This window comes from Vigna unguiculata, chromosome 3 (genome assembly GCF_037176805.1).
Source record: "Vigna unguiculata cultivar grain cowpea cultivar isolate G323 ecotype 2 chromosome 3, ASM3717680v1, whole genome shotgun sequence".
Lineage (NCBI taxonomy): Eukaryota > Viridiplantae > Streptophyta > Magnoliopsida > Fabales > Fabaceae > Vigna > Vigna unguiculata.
The window spans coordinates 22,220,194-22,237,889 of NC_140794.1; the positions used below are offsets into that span (position 1 = coordinate 22,220,194).

A 17,696-nucleotide genomic window follows, 5' to 3' on the forward strand; every position below is an offset into this window, starting at 1 on the left:
AGTTAAAGAAAGAATAGAACACAAGAGTGATGGAAAAAATTATATTGATTAATGGAATTCACATAAAATTAAGAATATATTACACCCAACTCCCGTGAATGAGAGATTTAGCTACTCCTAGGCATACTGAATACTAGACTGATGTTGAAATTAAATGCCTCCATTCTTCAAAATGCCCTTATACCTTAAAATGTAGAGATATCAAGTTTCTCTCTCTCCAAATGTGTTTTTTACCTATGCCAGACCCTCTACTTATAGACTTTCATAGACTTGATTTTGTACTTGAATAAATTGTAATAGATAATCCTTGAGATATATCTTTTAATCTTTGAAGATTCTATATCTTTGATATATTCTTCAAATCTTATCATTTGTAATTTGAATAATCAACTTTGTGGATATATGATATTATTGATAATCTTTGACTAGTTAATATTTCACTTATTTTGTCAATAATCTTCCCAAATCTTTGAGATTTTCGCTTATTTGAAAAATATATTCCAAGCTTTTGTCTTTTCCACTTTTACTCAATAAAACCTAAAATATCAAATAAAATCCAAAACTAAAATAACAATAAAACATAAAAAATAAATAAAATAAAAACATGATAATGTCAATTATCAAACACCCCTTTCGAGATCTCACGTAATTTTTTCTTTTTTAATAACAAGCAAAACTCTGATACCATCCTACAATTAGAAACTTGGCAAAATTAATTCATAAATACTCGTCCAAATTTATTCAAATGAAACATTGTAATTTTTTTTTCAAACATCCTTAAATAGTCGATTACAATTCGTCAAAACTAAAAAAAAGAAATAAATTCCAAAAAGAAGTTCGAAATCCATTTACAAAAACCTTCCAAATGTCCCAAAGTTCTCCCCATCGCTTCTCCTTGCATATACACATTTCCACTATTATTTGCATTCACATATGCTCTCATATAATACACACATTGTACGATCATCGCACAACCACAACAATTTCAAGAGTGAGCTTAACAAAAAAAAAACAATATACAACCATATTGTGATATCCTACAACTCACTTCATGACCACAACATAATACATTATTCATCCAAATCATGTTACCATAAAATAATATCACATAGTATACCATTCTCTCATATCCAACCATTACCTTTCCTGCGTACCAATGCCTCTTGGAAGGAACTTCTCACCTGCTTTCTATAAGACTTACAAGCAACAACCCTTACCTGCTCACCAAAGCCTTAGGCAAAAGCACTTTTGCTAAGCTTAAGCCAAAGTATTACACTAGAACAAAACTCCTTCTTATCCGACTCACCAAAGTCCTCTGAGTAAAATTGCAACTTGGTTTTACATTTATGAGAGAATTCATATTGTTTCATCACATATGTATACACATGCATGCAACATCTCATCACATTATCAACATACCTCAACTCATCATGCAACTACATCATATCATGCCACATCATACCATACCATACATATATGTGTATAAATCTAAAAAATATATAAGTAACCACACATCATCATCATGTCATGTCATATCACATAGTCCATCATGCATCAACTCATCATGTTCAAACATTTAGTGTACTACAAACAGGGATCCACCACAATTTATCACAATGCAAGTATCAACATAATACAACTAGAAAATTAACAATCATGTGTGACATATATCTCCAACTACCGACATTCAAACGAATATCACGTCGTTCAAAATGAAGAACAACATGTTACAGATTGGCTGTCAAAATTTCAGCTAAATCCAATGGTTAACAAATTAGGTAACTCAATTTTACAAAAACTATATAAACTATAAAATATTAGTGGCGCCTGACGCCCTAAAACTAGCGCCTAGCACCCAAAAACCAGAGGCCCAGCGCCTAGCAGTAGGAAGCCAGCGTCCGACATTCCAAAAACCCGAAAAACAATGTCAAAGCGCCCCAAAACCCATTTTTCAACACATGTAAACATCCAAAATATGCAACCAAACTTAACCAACATCTAATCAACATAATACTTGGATTCCAGGACCTTAAAACACCAAATTTTTTTTTTACTCCAATAGATCATCCAACCAAAGAATTTCACGACTTCTATATTCATTATAACGAAGAAAATTCTACACTTGTAATCCAATTACAATGATCAACCATAAACTCGTTTTGTTCTTCAGTTAACCACCTTAAACCACCATGCTAATTCCAAAATCATATAAATTGCCAAACAAAAGAAAATTCCCAATATTGGCATGAATAGAAAATTTTCCAAGAACCAATAACCCAACCAAATCTGTTTTATGCTACCAACAGAAAATTTCACTGCACAAAAATTATAATTAACACGTATTATATTCATGAACATAGAATTGTCATCTTAATATCAAGACCAACATGGTCTACAATCAACTCATACCTCTCAATTAAAAATTTCCATTTCAGAATCAATTCCTTATAACCACAAAATTAGCAAAAATCATGTACTTAACAAATTATACATTTCTCCTAACCACAACTCATGTAATTCAACCAAAAATTAAAATTTTGCACCCACTACTTCACTCTTTTGAAATGCATATTTAGAAAGCATATCCAACAAAATTATCCACTTAAAAAATTTTGAAAAAAAAAAGAATTTTCCATGATCACATCATCATACCAATTCTTAACTATGCCCAATTTTATTCTGAAATAATTTCTCCAACCCAAACTATTTCAATTCCATCCATCATAAAAAAAAGAACCGAACATAAAAAAAAATTATGTTGTGGCCTTAATCCCAAAGGAAATTTACGCCACCAATATCTTAACATCATATCACCATAGAACTCATGCATGGAATATGAACGATTATCCAACGGTTACACCCATCAAGAAAATTGGATAGCTCCCCTTACCTGGAAATTTATAATCACCAGCTCTAATTCTTCTAAACCAATTCTACCTTAAGACTTTTCTCTCCACACCACAAACACATTTCCTCAAAAAAATTTTGCAATCCCTACTTTCCTTCTCTCCCAAAACTTGCATTCCACTCTAAACTCTCTATGCATTCTTCTTTAAAAAAATTATGACTTAAATTTTCTAATGATTCAACTGCCTAAATTAAAATAAAAATATAAATATTAACCTTAAATTAGTTTTAACATTGAGACGTATATTAAAATAAAAATATAAATATTAACCTTAATTTGGTTTTAACATTGAGATGTTGATTAAAATAAAAATATAAATATTAACCTTAATTTGGTTTGAACATTGAGACATAGATTAAATTAAAATAAAATTAACCTTAATTTGGTTTTAATATTGAGACGTTTTGCACTAACTCTCTTCTTTAATTCTTATTAATCAGTCTTAACCATAGTGTCTGTGACCAAATTCAATGAATCTTCCTTCAATCTTTCATATTCCACAAATACTTAAAAAAAATTGTAAAAAAATTTAAAGTTACTTTACTCTAGTCAAGGCTCAAATCCATAAACTTTAATCACATCAACCATTTCATACCAACAAGCTAACACATTTTCAATATCAACCATAAGCAACACAAGTAATACAAACATCTAAAACACACTAACACATTTTAAAATATTTATCAAAAATAAATTACATATAATGCACATGACAATAATTGAACACATAACCTTCAACCTTATCCTAAGGTTAGGCCCTTAACCAATTATGCATCACTTGCTTTATCAATTATCATTATTAATTATTATTTATTACTTCCACACCCATCATTTCTCTTGCCACATTACTTATTTACTTTAATACTATTTCCAAGTTCAACCAACTTACTTGCAAAAACTATAAATATTTTTCATGGGTTTTACAGTTGTCCTCCAAATGATTCTCCATCAATTGTGCCTCTTGTGTGTGTGGGTTTCTTGTGTGAATTTGGAGACAAAGGGCTGGTGATGGGTGGTTCTATGTGTCATTTAGAGATGATGGGTAGTTCTTTGTGACATTTGGAGATGGTGATGATGAGAATTGGTGGACTGGAAATGCTATAGTGAAGCGTTGTAGATGATGTTAGATCAGATACCTCCTTACCAAAATCGTTTTCATAATCAAAATCAAATAAAAGATCTTGCCAATCACTGGATGCCATATGTCCACCCATTAATAGAGGATTTTTAGTGAGTGCAAAAAGAAAAGCATGGGTGTGAGGATATTAAGAATCACGCGTTTGGCCACAAGCCCATTTTGGAATAGGAGTTCAAAAAGAAAAAGAAAGGGTAGTGTGGTTGATAAAAAATTTTGGGTTGTTGGCCCATTTTGTAAAATGGGGTTTAAGAATAAAAGGGCGCACTATGGGTGTTCAAAATAAAATTAGGTTGTTTAGGGTTTACGGTAAAATATTTAATGAAATGAAAGACATAACTAGTGAAGTCCTAGTTTAACTAAAGAAATATGTATAAAACACTCATACAAAGATTGGACTAGACTTGATCATCACTAAACTATGTTAAGTACCCATTGGATCACTCATTGATTAGATGTTATGTAATGACCAACCCAAAATAAATTGTGATTATATTTGATTATATGATGTTTGTTCATGATTTCCATGCAAACTTTATCATAAGTTAAATTAACATAATAGATGAAATATAAAGAAAAAACAAAACAAGTGCATTGAGCAAACAAGTTAAAGTTGATAAGATACTTGTGCTAATTCGACGGCTAAAGACAAAAGAACCAGACAAGTCAAGTTAATGGAGTCACCAAAAGAATGAAGTAAGTAACAAGTACACCTACCAAATGACTGGATTGACCAGATTATATGGAAGTCAAACTTATGCACTAGACGAGTCATATTGACAAGAGGAGTAAAGCTTAATCAAGTTAACTAGAGGAGTAAAAGCCAAAGTAAAACCATACGAGATGAAAGTCAAGTATACTAAGTAGACGAGTCAAATACGTGTTGACCAGACAACATAAGAAAGTAAAAGTTGACTAAACAAAGTCTACAAAGGGTACTAGAAAACCCATCAGATGAGACAAAGAATTGAACCTGAAAATTAAAGTAAGATCAGAGATGATGAAAGTGAAGTATACTGAGTACACGAGTCAAAGGTGAGTTAACCAGACAACATAATAAGAAAGTCAAAACTGACTAAACTAAGTCTACAAAGGGTATGAGACGACCCATAAGATGAGACAAAGAATTGAGCTTGATCTATCATTTCATAAAAAAAAAAAATGTTCAAAAGGAAGATTAAATACACGAGTATCATATCAAGATTTATTATAAAAAATTAGAAGAAATCTAATTAATTGAAGAAGAAGAATATAGAGAATATTTACGCTAATGGAAGATCACAAATTTTGAAGAATATCATATATGATTTAAATTAATTCTAACAAAAGGAAATATTCTGAAGATTTCAAATTACTTGAAGAATAACCTAAAGATTACATTCAAAGCTAGAACGGTAATATTTGAGTTGAAGAATGAAGAAATTCAAGTTGAACAAATATAAGAAATGAAAGAATGGATAATTCAAAGATGCAAACACTCTAATAGATATATCAAGTCTTTCCTTATAGATGAAGATATTGAAGTAAAGAGAAAATATTCAGTAGAAATACATCAATTGTCATATTCTAGAACAATATTATAAATATCAACAACTAAATGAAAAAGCAAACAAATTGGGAATGAATGGTTGAATAAAGATAGAATGAGAACGAGCAGAAGATTAATATACACACTTATACTATAGAGTCTACCACAACTGAAATCGTGATGGAATGACTAACCAAAAACAATCATTTAAAAAAAAGGTTTGAGATCGTCACCGTAGTTTATTTTGAAAAACTCTGGAGAAATTGAAAAGTAAGACATGGTTTGTGAAATTTGATTTAGGTTCGAGAGTCTGTTACACATAGGAAAGGTATTAGTACCCTACAAAGTCCATCCCACGACGACCCATTTAATATAATGTTCAAACAGTGATGTGGTTTTTCAAAATATTTAATTTACCCCAAAAGTAAGAAAACATTGTACAAAAGGAAATAAAAATATTTTTGTTTGAAAAAACAATTTGACAATGAATAATCCTCACTTCTATGAATTTCCACTCATAATGGAAAATCAAGGTTTACATAGCTCTAAATGAAAAAAATCTATTTAAAAAAGATTTTGAAACTTTTTTGATTTTTTGAAGGTGAACCACATAAAGACTAACCTCACTTCTACGTATTTTCATTCACAATGGAAAATCAGGATCATGTAGTTCTTAAAAAACTAATTGAGAAATTGTTGGTTATTTTTTTATTTTTATAAATTTTTTATATTTTTGGGTATTTTGAATTATGTGAAAATTAGTGTCATGTGACACAAGCAGCGGAGCAAACACAAAAAAGGTAAAGAAAGAAAATATTTGTCATTTTTAAATTTTTATTATTTATAAAAAAATAGAGTATGTAAAAAGTGAAGTATCAAAAAGACACAAAGGCAAAAGTGCGATACACAACATGGGGGGTACGACTTATAAGTGTGTGGGTGTAGTAAATAACAATGTGGCCCAACCCACAGCAAAAGAAGACTACAATGGGTGTAAGAAGTGGGGATAGATATGCGGCCAACATTGGCATAAGGTCCAATTATAATACGGGTGCAAGAGCATTAAAATGAGGGGGTTTCTTCCTGCACCTCAAAGTTTTCTTCCTACATTGCCAAATTTTACTATGATTCCAATTATGTCCTACTAAATTTATATTTTAGATTTTAAATTAATTAGGTAATCAATAAATAGTGTTTACCAACCCTATTTACTACCTTCATCCACAATATTTATTGGAGTTGCACTCCCAAGTCATTTTTAAAGCACTAACGGTGATTTTAGTTTCTCCCGTCAACTTTCTTCTTCTTTTTCTTCCTTAGCTTTTTTCTTCTTCTCGTGTGATTCAGCTTCTTCGTGTATAAGGATGGCAAAAATACTCGAGCCTGCGGATATCCGCAGATAAAATCCGCGATAGATAGTTACTATCCGCAGGTATTTATTACCCGTGGGTAGCGGGTAGCGAGTATTTTAATACCCGCTTATAAACGGGTCGGGTACGGGTATCATACTATCTGTATCCGCGGGTACCCGTTATCCGCAAAAATTAAAATTAAAATTTAATTTATATTTTATTAAGTTAAATTTAATTAAAATTAAAATTAACAGTATATTTTATTATGTCAAATTTAATTATAATTAAAATTTAATTTAATTTATATTTTATTTTAATAATTTTATATTAAAAAATTTATAAAATATATATTTTTTTTAAATATTTGCGGGTATCGGATATCCATGGATACCCGCGAGTTTTAAAAATATTCGCGAATATTTTTTAAGCGGATACCCGGCGGGTAAACGGACGGGTAACGGGAGGATTATTTTTTGGCGGTCGGGTTACGGGTAGGCACTATCCGTGCCCGACCCGACCCGTTGCCATCCCTATTCGTGTATCTTCTTCCTTCAACGAGTTTCTTCTTACTTCATCGGCTTCGTGCATCCTTTGGTTAGTTTTTTTTAAGCTTAGAATTACACTACTTGTTTATGGGTTGTTTTTATTTTTACAACTTTTTTTTATTATTTTGAGCATATATCGTGTAACACCCTAGGAGGATATTACTTTATAAAGCAAATTCATATAATTCTTTGGAATTAAAATAATAGATAAAGTTCCCAAGCTTGGGAAAATTTAAAAATGATATTGCTACGTTCAAATACTCTGATGCATCCTTGTTACAAAACCATTAGCTCGTGATAGGTATAACAAGCTAACAACTGAAGTAGGCATATTAGATATGAAAATTGTGATCTGATGTGTGTTTAGCATGTTAATCTTATAAATCCATATATTGATTTCTTTTAAATAAGCTAATGTGAGCATAAAATGTGAACTATCATAATTAGTCTGCTGATTTTACAATTTTATTCGTTGATTTCACTTAAAAAGTCACTATATGCAGGAAACATAATCTAATACATCTTTTAATCTGTTGATTTTACAATTTTATATGTTAATTTCATTTAAACAACATCTGGATACAGAAAGTTCAATTTTACAAATTTTTAGTCTATTGATTTTTCAAATTTATGTGTTAGTGTCACTTAACTAGATTTTGTGTAGAAACCTATTATTTGATGAATTTTTAGTTTGTTAGTCTTTCGAATCTATATGTTGATTTCACTTAAATAGTAAATATTTGAATAAAATAGATTCAAAAGTTGATTGGGCCAAAGCAATGGTCACGTGATCAAGTACAACCTGCTCTTAAAAGCTATTCCATCAACTATTTGCTACTTTTTAAAAAACATTGAGCATAAAATATATGTGTTGTGTGATTCCAATGTGCGTGTACCTTACATGATCTGAATTTATTGATCCACTCATGAAAACTCATTGGAAACATAATACTTTAATCAGATACAGATAATTTAATGCCTTTACATTACTTTGATAAAATAAACAGAATTAAATACAAGAAATTTGCACAATTCAACTAACTGAATATGCATTCAATTTGTTCATCTATAAATATTACATTTACAAACATGAATATGCATCCATACTTTTTAGATACAACCACACCTACAATCATCATGCCTTGTCGCCAACAACGTCATGTCCAATCTAAGGAAGAAGACTCCACTCGTCCCACTCCCAACTCTCCAAATCACGAACACCAAGGAACAATTGAGGCTTGGTTTGAAGGGGATGAGAAAATGTGTCCAATTTGAAGTTAACCCAATGGATGAAGAAGAACCCACTACTGAACCAATGGAAATTGTCCCTTTCAACCCTCCAAAAGACAACAGCTCTATGACATTCATTAACTGCATGATCAAATCTATGGCATTCATGATCTGCTTACCTCGTTCCAAAACAGTAACCATCATTAGGATGACTGATTGGGTTGTCTTTTAGGGTCATGCATTGCATTTGTAGTGTTGTATTGTTGGTTTATGAGTTCTATCAGTTTTTTAGTCAATTGATTTTAAATTTTAGCATGTTGATTGTATCAAATTTTTTCTATTTCTAGTTCTTGTCCCCGGTACAATGTCCTTCGATTATTAAAAATAATTGCTTTTATTCTTGTTCTTCATTGCTTTAACTTCTATTTGATGAATTCAAAGGGGGAGAAATATTGAAGGGATTGAATTAAGAAATTGAAAAGTAAATGTATATTGGGTGAGAAAACTAATGAACCAGTTTCTGTATGACAACCCATACTAGTGATAGGGGGAGCATGTGCATTTATGTGTGTTTGTTATCTTGTGTGTACTGCTTTGGGATATTTTTTAGATTCACAAAAGACAAGCAAAGTGGATGGAATATTTGGAAAAATTTCCTTATTTGATCAAATACAAGAAAGGAAAATCAAATGTTGTGGTTCATGCTGTTTCTAGAAGGCGCAATCTCTTTTCAAAACATGGAGCATAAATTCTTGGTTTTTGATCACATGGAAGAGTTGTATGGACAAGATAATTTCTTTTCCCATTTTTGCTAGTTGTCAAAAGAAGGCTCAAGGGGGTACTTGTTTAGAGAGGGTAAGTTGTGTGTGTCTCAAGGTTCCTATAGGAAGCTCCTCATCAAGGAGTCACATGAGGGAGGTCTCATGGACAATTTTAGAGTTGATAAAACTCTAAGCATTTTTCAAGAGAAAGGAATTTCAAAGGAATTGTCATAAGTATATTGCATGTTTGTAAGCCAAGGCTAAAACTATGCATCATGGTTTGTAGATCCCCCCTACCCATTGCTTCATCCCATGGGAATACATTAGCATGGATTTTATCCTTGGTCTACCCAAAACTCAAAGGAGATATGACTCTATCTTTGTGGTTATGGATAGGTTTAGTAAGATGGCTCATTGCGTACCATATCAGAAGGTAGATGATGCAAGTTACATAGCAAAAAACTTCTTTAGAGATGTGGCAAAACTCCATGGTTTTCCTAGGACCATTGTATCTGATAGGGATATTAAGTTCCTTAGCCATTTTTGGAAGACACTTTGGTCTAGGCTAGAAAGCGAGCTTCATTTTTCCACCTCTAGTCACCCCCAAACTGATGGGCAAACCGAGGTTGTGAATAGTTCATTAGGAACCATGTTAAGAGCTATTTTGAAAGGAAACCACAAGTCTTGGAATGAATACCTTCCCCACATTGAGTTTGCATATAATACAAAATCTCTCCATTTGAAGTTGTATATGGCTTTAATCCTCTCATTCCTTTAAACATCATACCTCTCGCAAATCCTAGTGATTTCATTCATAAGGAATGAGTATCTAAGCCCGAATTTGTGAAGAAAAATGCGTGAGAAGGTGATGTCTCAAATACAACACCAAATCAAGAGATACATCAAGAAAAATAAGAAAGGTAAGAGGGAAGTGGTTTTTTAGGAAGGAGATTGGGTTTGGCTCTATTTAAGCAAAGATAGATTTCCAAAACAAAGGAAGTCCAAACTCAATTCTCGTGGTGATAGACCTTTTAGAGTGCTTCAAAGAATTAACAACAATGAATATAGGCTATAGATGCCATGTGAGTATGATGTGAATGCTACTTTTAATGTTTGTGATCTAACCCCTTTTGTAGATGATTTGGAGCAACATGAAGATGAAGAGCCTCTAGATTTTAGGTCAAATCTTTCTCAAGAGGAGGGGACGATGGCACACCCCTAGCCAATGGTCCTATCAAAAGGAGCATGGCCAAACAAATTCAAGAAGAGTTAGCATCCTCTCGACAAGGTAAAACTAGCTCCTCTTCTCTTGGGACATCGTGAAGCATTTCTAGACCTTGTATTAAGGGTCTTGTACTATAGGATTACCTTTGAAGATCTTGTAGTAAGAGCCAAGTAGTATAGGATTTTAAAAACAATCTTGCTTGAGTAGGAATGCTTAACTAGAAGTGTAATATGGATGATATGATACAATAAAGTGGTGTGTGTGGAATAACAACCGTTGTTAAAACTAATTGTTATATCTTATCATTAACATCTTACACGAAAAATTAATTGATATGCTTACCATTTTAACAAAGATCAAATATCCATGATCTCTTAAAATTATGAATGCATTATTAGTTTTTTCAGGACTACAATACTTATTAAATCAAATATACACTTTTTAACCTTTATAAAATTGTAGGCCTTGTTGAGTATACACAAATATTCTTAACATTTTTGCAATATGTCCTTTCTCTAAATAAATTACAGCATCTTGTAATACGAATTATTTAGACTGTACAATGCCATTCTATTAGATATAAAATCATCATATCTTTCAGACACAAGGGCTGAGCATGCATGGTATAGAATCTAATTTGTAATTATATGATTAGGGCAGTGATTCAATGACCAATAAAATTTACACGAAACTGAATAAATGAATCCGGTTACTTCGTTTCCGTTCTCTATCCATATCCCTCCTCTATCATACATATTCTTATTCTCGTGAATAAGAGTTTTATGTTACAAATCAAAATTGTGGTGGACTTGCAAAGATCACATCTAGTTTCACTTAAAATTCTCATTCTAAATTAGAAAGAGCAACTCATCTCCCAGCAAGAATAGTATAACAAGTTGCACACATCTCCCTTCCCTCTCCACAACCTGTACAAAAAGTCCCAATGTTGACTAAATGAATAACTAACATCCACACGAGAGCAACTGCACTTTTGACATGGCTGCATCATCGCATAAAGCATGCAACCAACCAGCCATTCAATGCTAGCTGCTGGCGGGCAAGTAACAATCAAGAAATTTGGAATCATTTCCAGCCCATGCTATAGTTCCTCCTGCAGTGTCAAAGGAGCTGTTTGTTTCACCTCATTCAGTAGGGAATGACATATGGAAGAGCAAAAGCATCTGCCTGCTCTATAAGCAGAGCTTCTGCCCATACCTGTGGTGTATCCCCAACATCTGAACATTTTATCATGGATTTTCTTTCAGGAAGATTGCCGCCAAATAACCACTCTTCATCAAAATCAGTCCAATGATCCACCTTAGGTACTGAATATAACTGGTCTAGGTACTTGGTATCTGGATGGGGTGGCTTTAAATGGGCTTCAGTTAACAAATCAGTCGACACAATAGCAGTGTGAGTCTTCTTGGAAGAAGCTGAAAATGGCTTAGCCTCAATGACGCCATTTATCTTGCATTCTTTATTTTCTACCTTAACACAGTTGTCTTCCTGTGGCCTATATGAAGAATCTGGAGTGGAAATCAGAATCCTTCCATTATCAGTGAAAGAGTGAGAGGAAGACAGTTTTGGAAACTTATTGGGAAAACTGTCATCAACTGTAAAAGAATTAAACTTGTCAGTCAACCGCAGATAATATGCAAGCTTGAGAATATTGATCAATATGAATGAATAAAAATTATCAATATAAACATGACATTAGTGAAAACCCACCGTGGATGTAATATCTCATTTTAGGTCATTGGGCCAGCAATATACTACTACTCCAAATCCAATAAGTGAAACATCTTATTCAAATTTTAAATATTACTTTATAGGATCACTGAGTAAATGACAATAAGACTCATCTTAAGTAACACTCACCACGTGGAACTCCATTTGACTCAATGTCCTTTCGTTTTTTGAGATTTTCCCCTCTAACAGGGACCTCAAGGCTGTTCCTAGAGAGCTGTGCAAAATCGTTAACTCCAATTTTGTTGCTTTCTTTTGATTTATTTTGGTCTGCTGTTTTATGTTCACTATGCTCCCTAGCTTTCTCCTCCTTTTTCTTCTCTTTATCCCTGTCTTTGTTCTTCCCATGCCCTTTCTTCTCCTTCTCTTTATCTTTCCTTTTATCTCTTCTTTTATCATCTTTTTTATCCTTAACCTTTTCATTTCCTTCATCTTTCCTTTCCTTAACCTTTCCTTCTTTTGTCTTTCGTCTGGCCATTTCTTTATCTTCATCTTTGTCTTTCTTTTCTTTAACCCTTTCGTTCCCTTCAACTGTTGCTTCCAAATTCCTTTCAAAAGGTTTTCCCAAATGTTTGGGTATTCCATCAACTCTAGGATGAAAATTTCCAGCATGATTTGGAACAGGTGTATTTCCAGTAGGTCGGACCTCTGGTTGAATTTCCCTCCCATCAATCTTTTTAACATCAAGACCCTTATCCACGAGTTTTTCATTACCATCACTAAAGGTGCCACCAGCTTTCGCCACCAACCTAAAAGTTTCTTCATCTTTTCTATTGTCTGTATTAGTGGATTTATGAACAAATTGATTGTCAGCTCCTCCATTATCGTCCCTAATCCTCCGGTTCAACTCCAGGAGGAACTTTGAAGTTTGGTTGTCCTCAACCAAATGATTTTTCTCTCCTGCCTTCTCCCCATTGCTACCAGTACACTGTTTGGTGAGTCTATTCTCAAACATGATGTCCTTCTTATCATCTTGCTTAATTGCCTTTTGATGGAGATTACCATTGAGGACCTCAGCTTGTCTTGGAAAGCCTTTGTCATCTGCAGTACTGATTTTACTTTTATCTCTGTCTTTGTTCCTATCCTTGTCCTTATCTTTCTTCTTCTCTCTGTGTTTTTCCTTTTTGTCCTTCTTTTCCTTATGCTTTCCATCTCTTCCTTCTTTGTCCCTCTTTTCCTTACTTTCCCTCTTCTCTTTGTCTTTCTTATCTTTCTTATGTTTTCTCTCCTTCTGCTTTTCCTGCAAGTAACATTGTGAGAAGAGGTATTTGCAATTGTCAAATAAGGGAAAAAGCATAATGGCTTCACAATATCTACACCCAAGAACAACCAAGGAGAAGAAAGAGAAACTATCACAATTAAAACAGTTAAAAAAATTGGATTCTTGTCTTCAAGACCATCTTAAATTTCAAAAGCAGAAACCACAACAATTAAAAGATCAAAGTCCATTCAGTATACAATATCTACCCACAAAGTGTTCTGTATTTTAGGAAAGGTTTCAGCCAACTATAACCAAACTCTGAGGGAAAACATAATTCCATCGAAGTCAAAATAAAAGTATAATAATTAATGCCTAGTAATTAATCAGTCCCAAAGATTATATTTTTAAACAAGGAGAAACACTTCCAATGCTAGATGCTAATGCTGGCAATTGTGATCTGTTATTTTCATTCTTCTTTGCTTTTGGCACAGATTAAAAATACTTTATAATGTAACAATTTTGAAGAATGTTCTGTTATCACTAATACCGAACTAAAGGGATCAGAATAGCAACTGACATCTTATTATGAAGGATGACAGGCAAATACAACATACATGTACAGATGAACCAGCAAACTTTTCTTCTACTATGTTCTTCGCTTCAGTTGCCCTATATTATTAGACCTACCTTTTGCATCATTGTAATAATGAGTCTTCCCCTTTTCACTGGTGTTGACGTTATTCACATCCACAATCTATATGAAATAATTACAAGCTTACTACTACTACAAGGGACTAGATGAAATTATTCAAACATAATGATTTAAACTAAGAACAAGACATGCAAATCAATGTAGCACACAGAATATTTAAAACTTAATTGAAATGACATTTTTTTATGCAATAACACAATCAAAATGAAAACAAAAACCTAGCACATTATTCAATTCCACACACACACACATATATTAGAACTAAATTAGGAAAAGGAAAATGATTATGATTGTTTAACTTTTATTTCAACATCCATACAAATATGTCCTGCTGTGTATAAATACAACCTTGAGAGGAATTATGAATCCAATTGAAGGAAACCAAAATGGTAATTATCATCAAATAATTATCAGTTGATCATAGTACTAAAGAAAATATTTTTCTAGATGTTTTCTTGTCTCTGTATAAATAATCCAAAGCCAATACTTGTTTAAGGAAAACAAAAATCATTCAGTGTCTAAAATCATATTTAAAATATCCTTTGACATTAAAAAACAGAATCCAAATACACAGTTCACTAAAGGTGTTCAAAACCCAAAACTTCTACACAGATGGAACCCCAATTCAAATTATGTAGTTCAAGCCAGTTCCTATCATGCAATACCTTAAAGGTTTAGTCATAATTAAAACAACTACTAAAATTGGAACAGACTTGGTCACAGGAACAAATTTAATGGGTAACATACCCCGTTCAATGAATCACCCAATGCAAATAATCCTAGCTGATCAGCAAAAGTTCAACCTCCATACTGAAACTCCCTCTGTCAGATTGTTCTAGGATCCACTACTTTATTTTTGTTGAAAATTTATTTTTTCTCAAAATGTAGCATAAGAAAAGAGAATATGTGACCAAACACCCCTACCAATGTTGTGTCTCACAAAGAAAGTGATATTGTTTGCATGTGTTACATAGAAAGAATAATTAATGAAAGGAATCATCCCTTAAGAAACTTAAAGTGTAAATCAATTATTCTTAACATTTTCCAGAGATGTATTAGGCCTAGGTGGATGATTACTGATGTTTACTCATTTTTAACAAAATGACTCATAACTCGATTACTGATGACAGTTATTCAATACTAATCACAGGGTAGTGTTTTGAAGAACTCATACTCCCAAGAAACGAGAAAAAAAAAATCCATAACAAATTCATATATCATGTATGAGAGACTGATTGCACTACTTTGTATCTACCTTAACAGGCATACCAAATATTTTATAGATACCTCTTGAAATAAATGATAACTCAACACTTCTAACATGAAAGGCTGAAAATAGGTAGTGCATGACAAGAATTAAATTTAGGTGATAAACACATTTAATAATCATAATATTGTTCCCTCTTCACCAGTAATTAACTAATTTCTCCACTCAATACTCATGGAACTTGTATATTAAGCACTATATTTGACAACAGTCCAAAAGTCCAAAATTTTAACACAATTCAGAAAACCTATTATGAATCCTGTATTTAAATATCAATTAAGATAAACTCGTGTGCATCCCTTGAACCAACTAGCATCAGCAAAGAGTGAAACTGCATTATTCATTGCAGGCCAAAACATATACAGTGATGTAAGCCTCCAATCAGCTTCAATTGCACTTATCCGAACAACCATGGCTTATGTTATAGTTCAAAAAGGACCAACTTAAATGTTTATAGCAAGCATTTTTACAACAAGCTCCAAACAAATTGAACTTATATCACTACTAAGTAAAAATAAAAAGATAAAAGTTAATGACTACATAATTCATTTGAACATTTTATACAGAAAAGTTTTAATGCTCCATCAAGTAAAACAACATTATAAAACCAGTCCATTAGTCATACTATATATACAATGTGAATATAGTAAAGTATATTAACCTTTTTCAACAAGCCTACTTCATCTGTTATAGTCTTCTTTAAATATCCTGGTGGCGGAAATGGAAAACAGCGCGACATTGCACAAAAACACAGATATGCCTAGCGTAAAAGTCTTCAAGACAGAGTACTTGAATTAGTTTCCAACAGCTGCCCAGTTCCAGAAAGGGGACAAACCAGAACCAGGAACTATACTCTTGTCCATGCACCATGTCACTGCGTTCATCTCCAGAATGCACAGCAGGCAAGCAAATGATTCAACCAATCAGTATACAATTACTTTACTAGTGTCAGTCTAACTATATCAATTCAAAAAGGCTGCTTTAAAAATGTAAAAGACCACTGAAATCAGATACGCCAAGTTCCTTATGAGCAAATAAAGAATCTATCAGCTTCTTCTTCGTGTCAATTCCAAAGCCAAAATTGTCTCCCAGCGAAGTCAAAAAACAGAGAAAACAACAAAAATGAAGACTCAGATGGCTTTGCACTGGTTCTCCAATCTTGATCAACAATTCCCAGTTATAATAGACAATCTTCTTCCATGCTCAAACAATTAATGTCAAAGACCATCTTAAGCAATCTCCAAGGGCAAATGTTCAACAAAAATAGCTTTAAATCCAGAATATGAACCCCTCGAAAGTCCAGAGCTCTTGCCCATTTCACGCAGACCCACACCACAGAATTAAGGTCGTCTTCTCGATGACACCTTCTGATCAAAACAAGCGCAAGTTGCGATCTAATGAAACCCTAAAAAAATATAAACAAGTTCAGTACATATACTCCATAAATGCCTACGAGTAAACCAAACCCTAATTCCAATTCCAAAAACTTATATTTATTAAACATAAAGCGGCAATTTGAAGGGAAGAAGAAGAATCAAACAACTTTTAAACCCAGCCACTAATGAATATATAGATCAAAAAGTTAAAAAAGGAAGCTCTGATCGAAAGGGTTCATCCAAAAAAGAAGGAAGTGAAACACCGATTAACGAGGTGAAAATTGTTGCCTAATATTACCTAGTAAGCTACAAAGCCACCATTGTAGGATGACAGGATCTCTCTTTCTTTCACTCCAATAAAAAGAAGAAAGAGAGAACAAGATCTCAATATACAAAAAACTATCTATACGTATTTGAGGGAAGTACTTTTTGTTTGTGTGCTATTGCTATTGGTATGCTAGAGGCGGTTTTTGTTCTCTAGATTTGTGGATTTTGTTTCTCTTTTGTTTACCCACTGCTTCTCTTCTTCTCTTGTGTTCTCTCTGCTCTATTTGCGTCTTATGCTTGGGTTGTGCTGTGTCTTCGGCTGTTCCTAATATTTATATCTCATCACTCAATTATTATTGATTGTTAGTGATATTCATAGTGTTGTTCTTTCTTTCTTTATTTTTATTATTATTTTTTTTTCTCACCTTCTTCTTTCTTCTGCT

General features: G+C 32.8%; 1 protein-coding gene across 3 annotated transcripts; it reads right to left on the reverse strand.

The window, feature by feature from the left end:
- Positions 1–11,364: 11,364 nt before the first annotated feature.
- On the reverse strand, positions 11,365–17,696 carry LOC114177836 (uncharacterized). Of its 3 annotated transcripts, none has more exons than XM_085671279.1 (4): positions 17,679–17,696; positions 16,272–17,015; positions 12,563–13,670; positions 11,365–12,297 (listed from the first exon to the last, which is right to left on the reverse strand). In XM_085671279.1, exons 2-4 carry the CDS (start codon positions 16,347–16,349, stop codon positions 11,831–11,833), a joined length of 1,653 nt encoding a protein of 550 aa, XP_085527405.1. In that variant the 5' UTR covers positions 16,350–17,015; positions 17,679–17,696; the 3' UTR covers positions 11,365–11,830. The 3 variants fall into 3 exon arrangements, with proteins under 3 accessions (XP_085527405.1, XP_027919212.2, XP_027919211.2); XM_028063411.2 differs by lacking the exon at positions 17,679–17,696 and adding an exon at positions 17,413–17,593; XM_028063410.2 differs by lacking the exon at positions 17,679–17,696 and adding an exon at positions 17,285–17,593.

What these genes read in the sequence shown, in the direction of transcription:
- LOC114177836 (XM_085671279.1), bottom strand. Translation starts at nt 16,349, where the DNA reads ATGTCGCGCTGTTTTCCATTTCCGCCACCAGGATATTTAAAGAAGACT. An exon ending in AAGTAGGCTTGTTGAAAAAG is followed by an intron (nt 13,671 to 16,271) that starts GTTAATATACTT and finishes TGTTACTTGCAG; the next exon opens with GAAAAGCAGAAGGAGAGAAA. An exon ending in GTCAAATGGAGTTCCACGTG is followed by an intron (nt 12,298 to 12,562) that starts GTGAGTGTTACT and finishes ATTCTTTTACAG; the next exon opens with TTGATGACAGTTTTCCCAAT.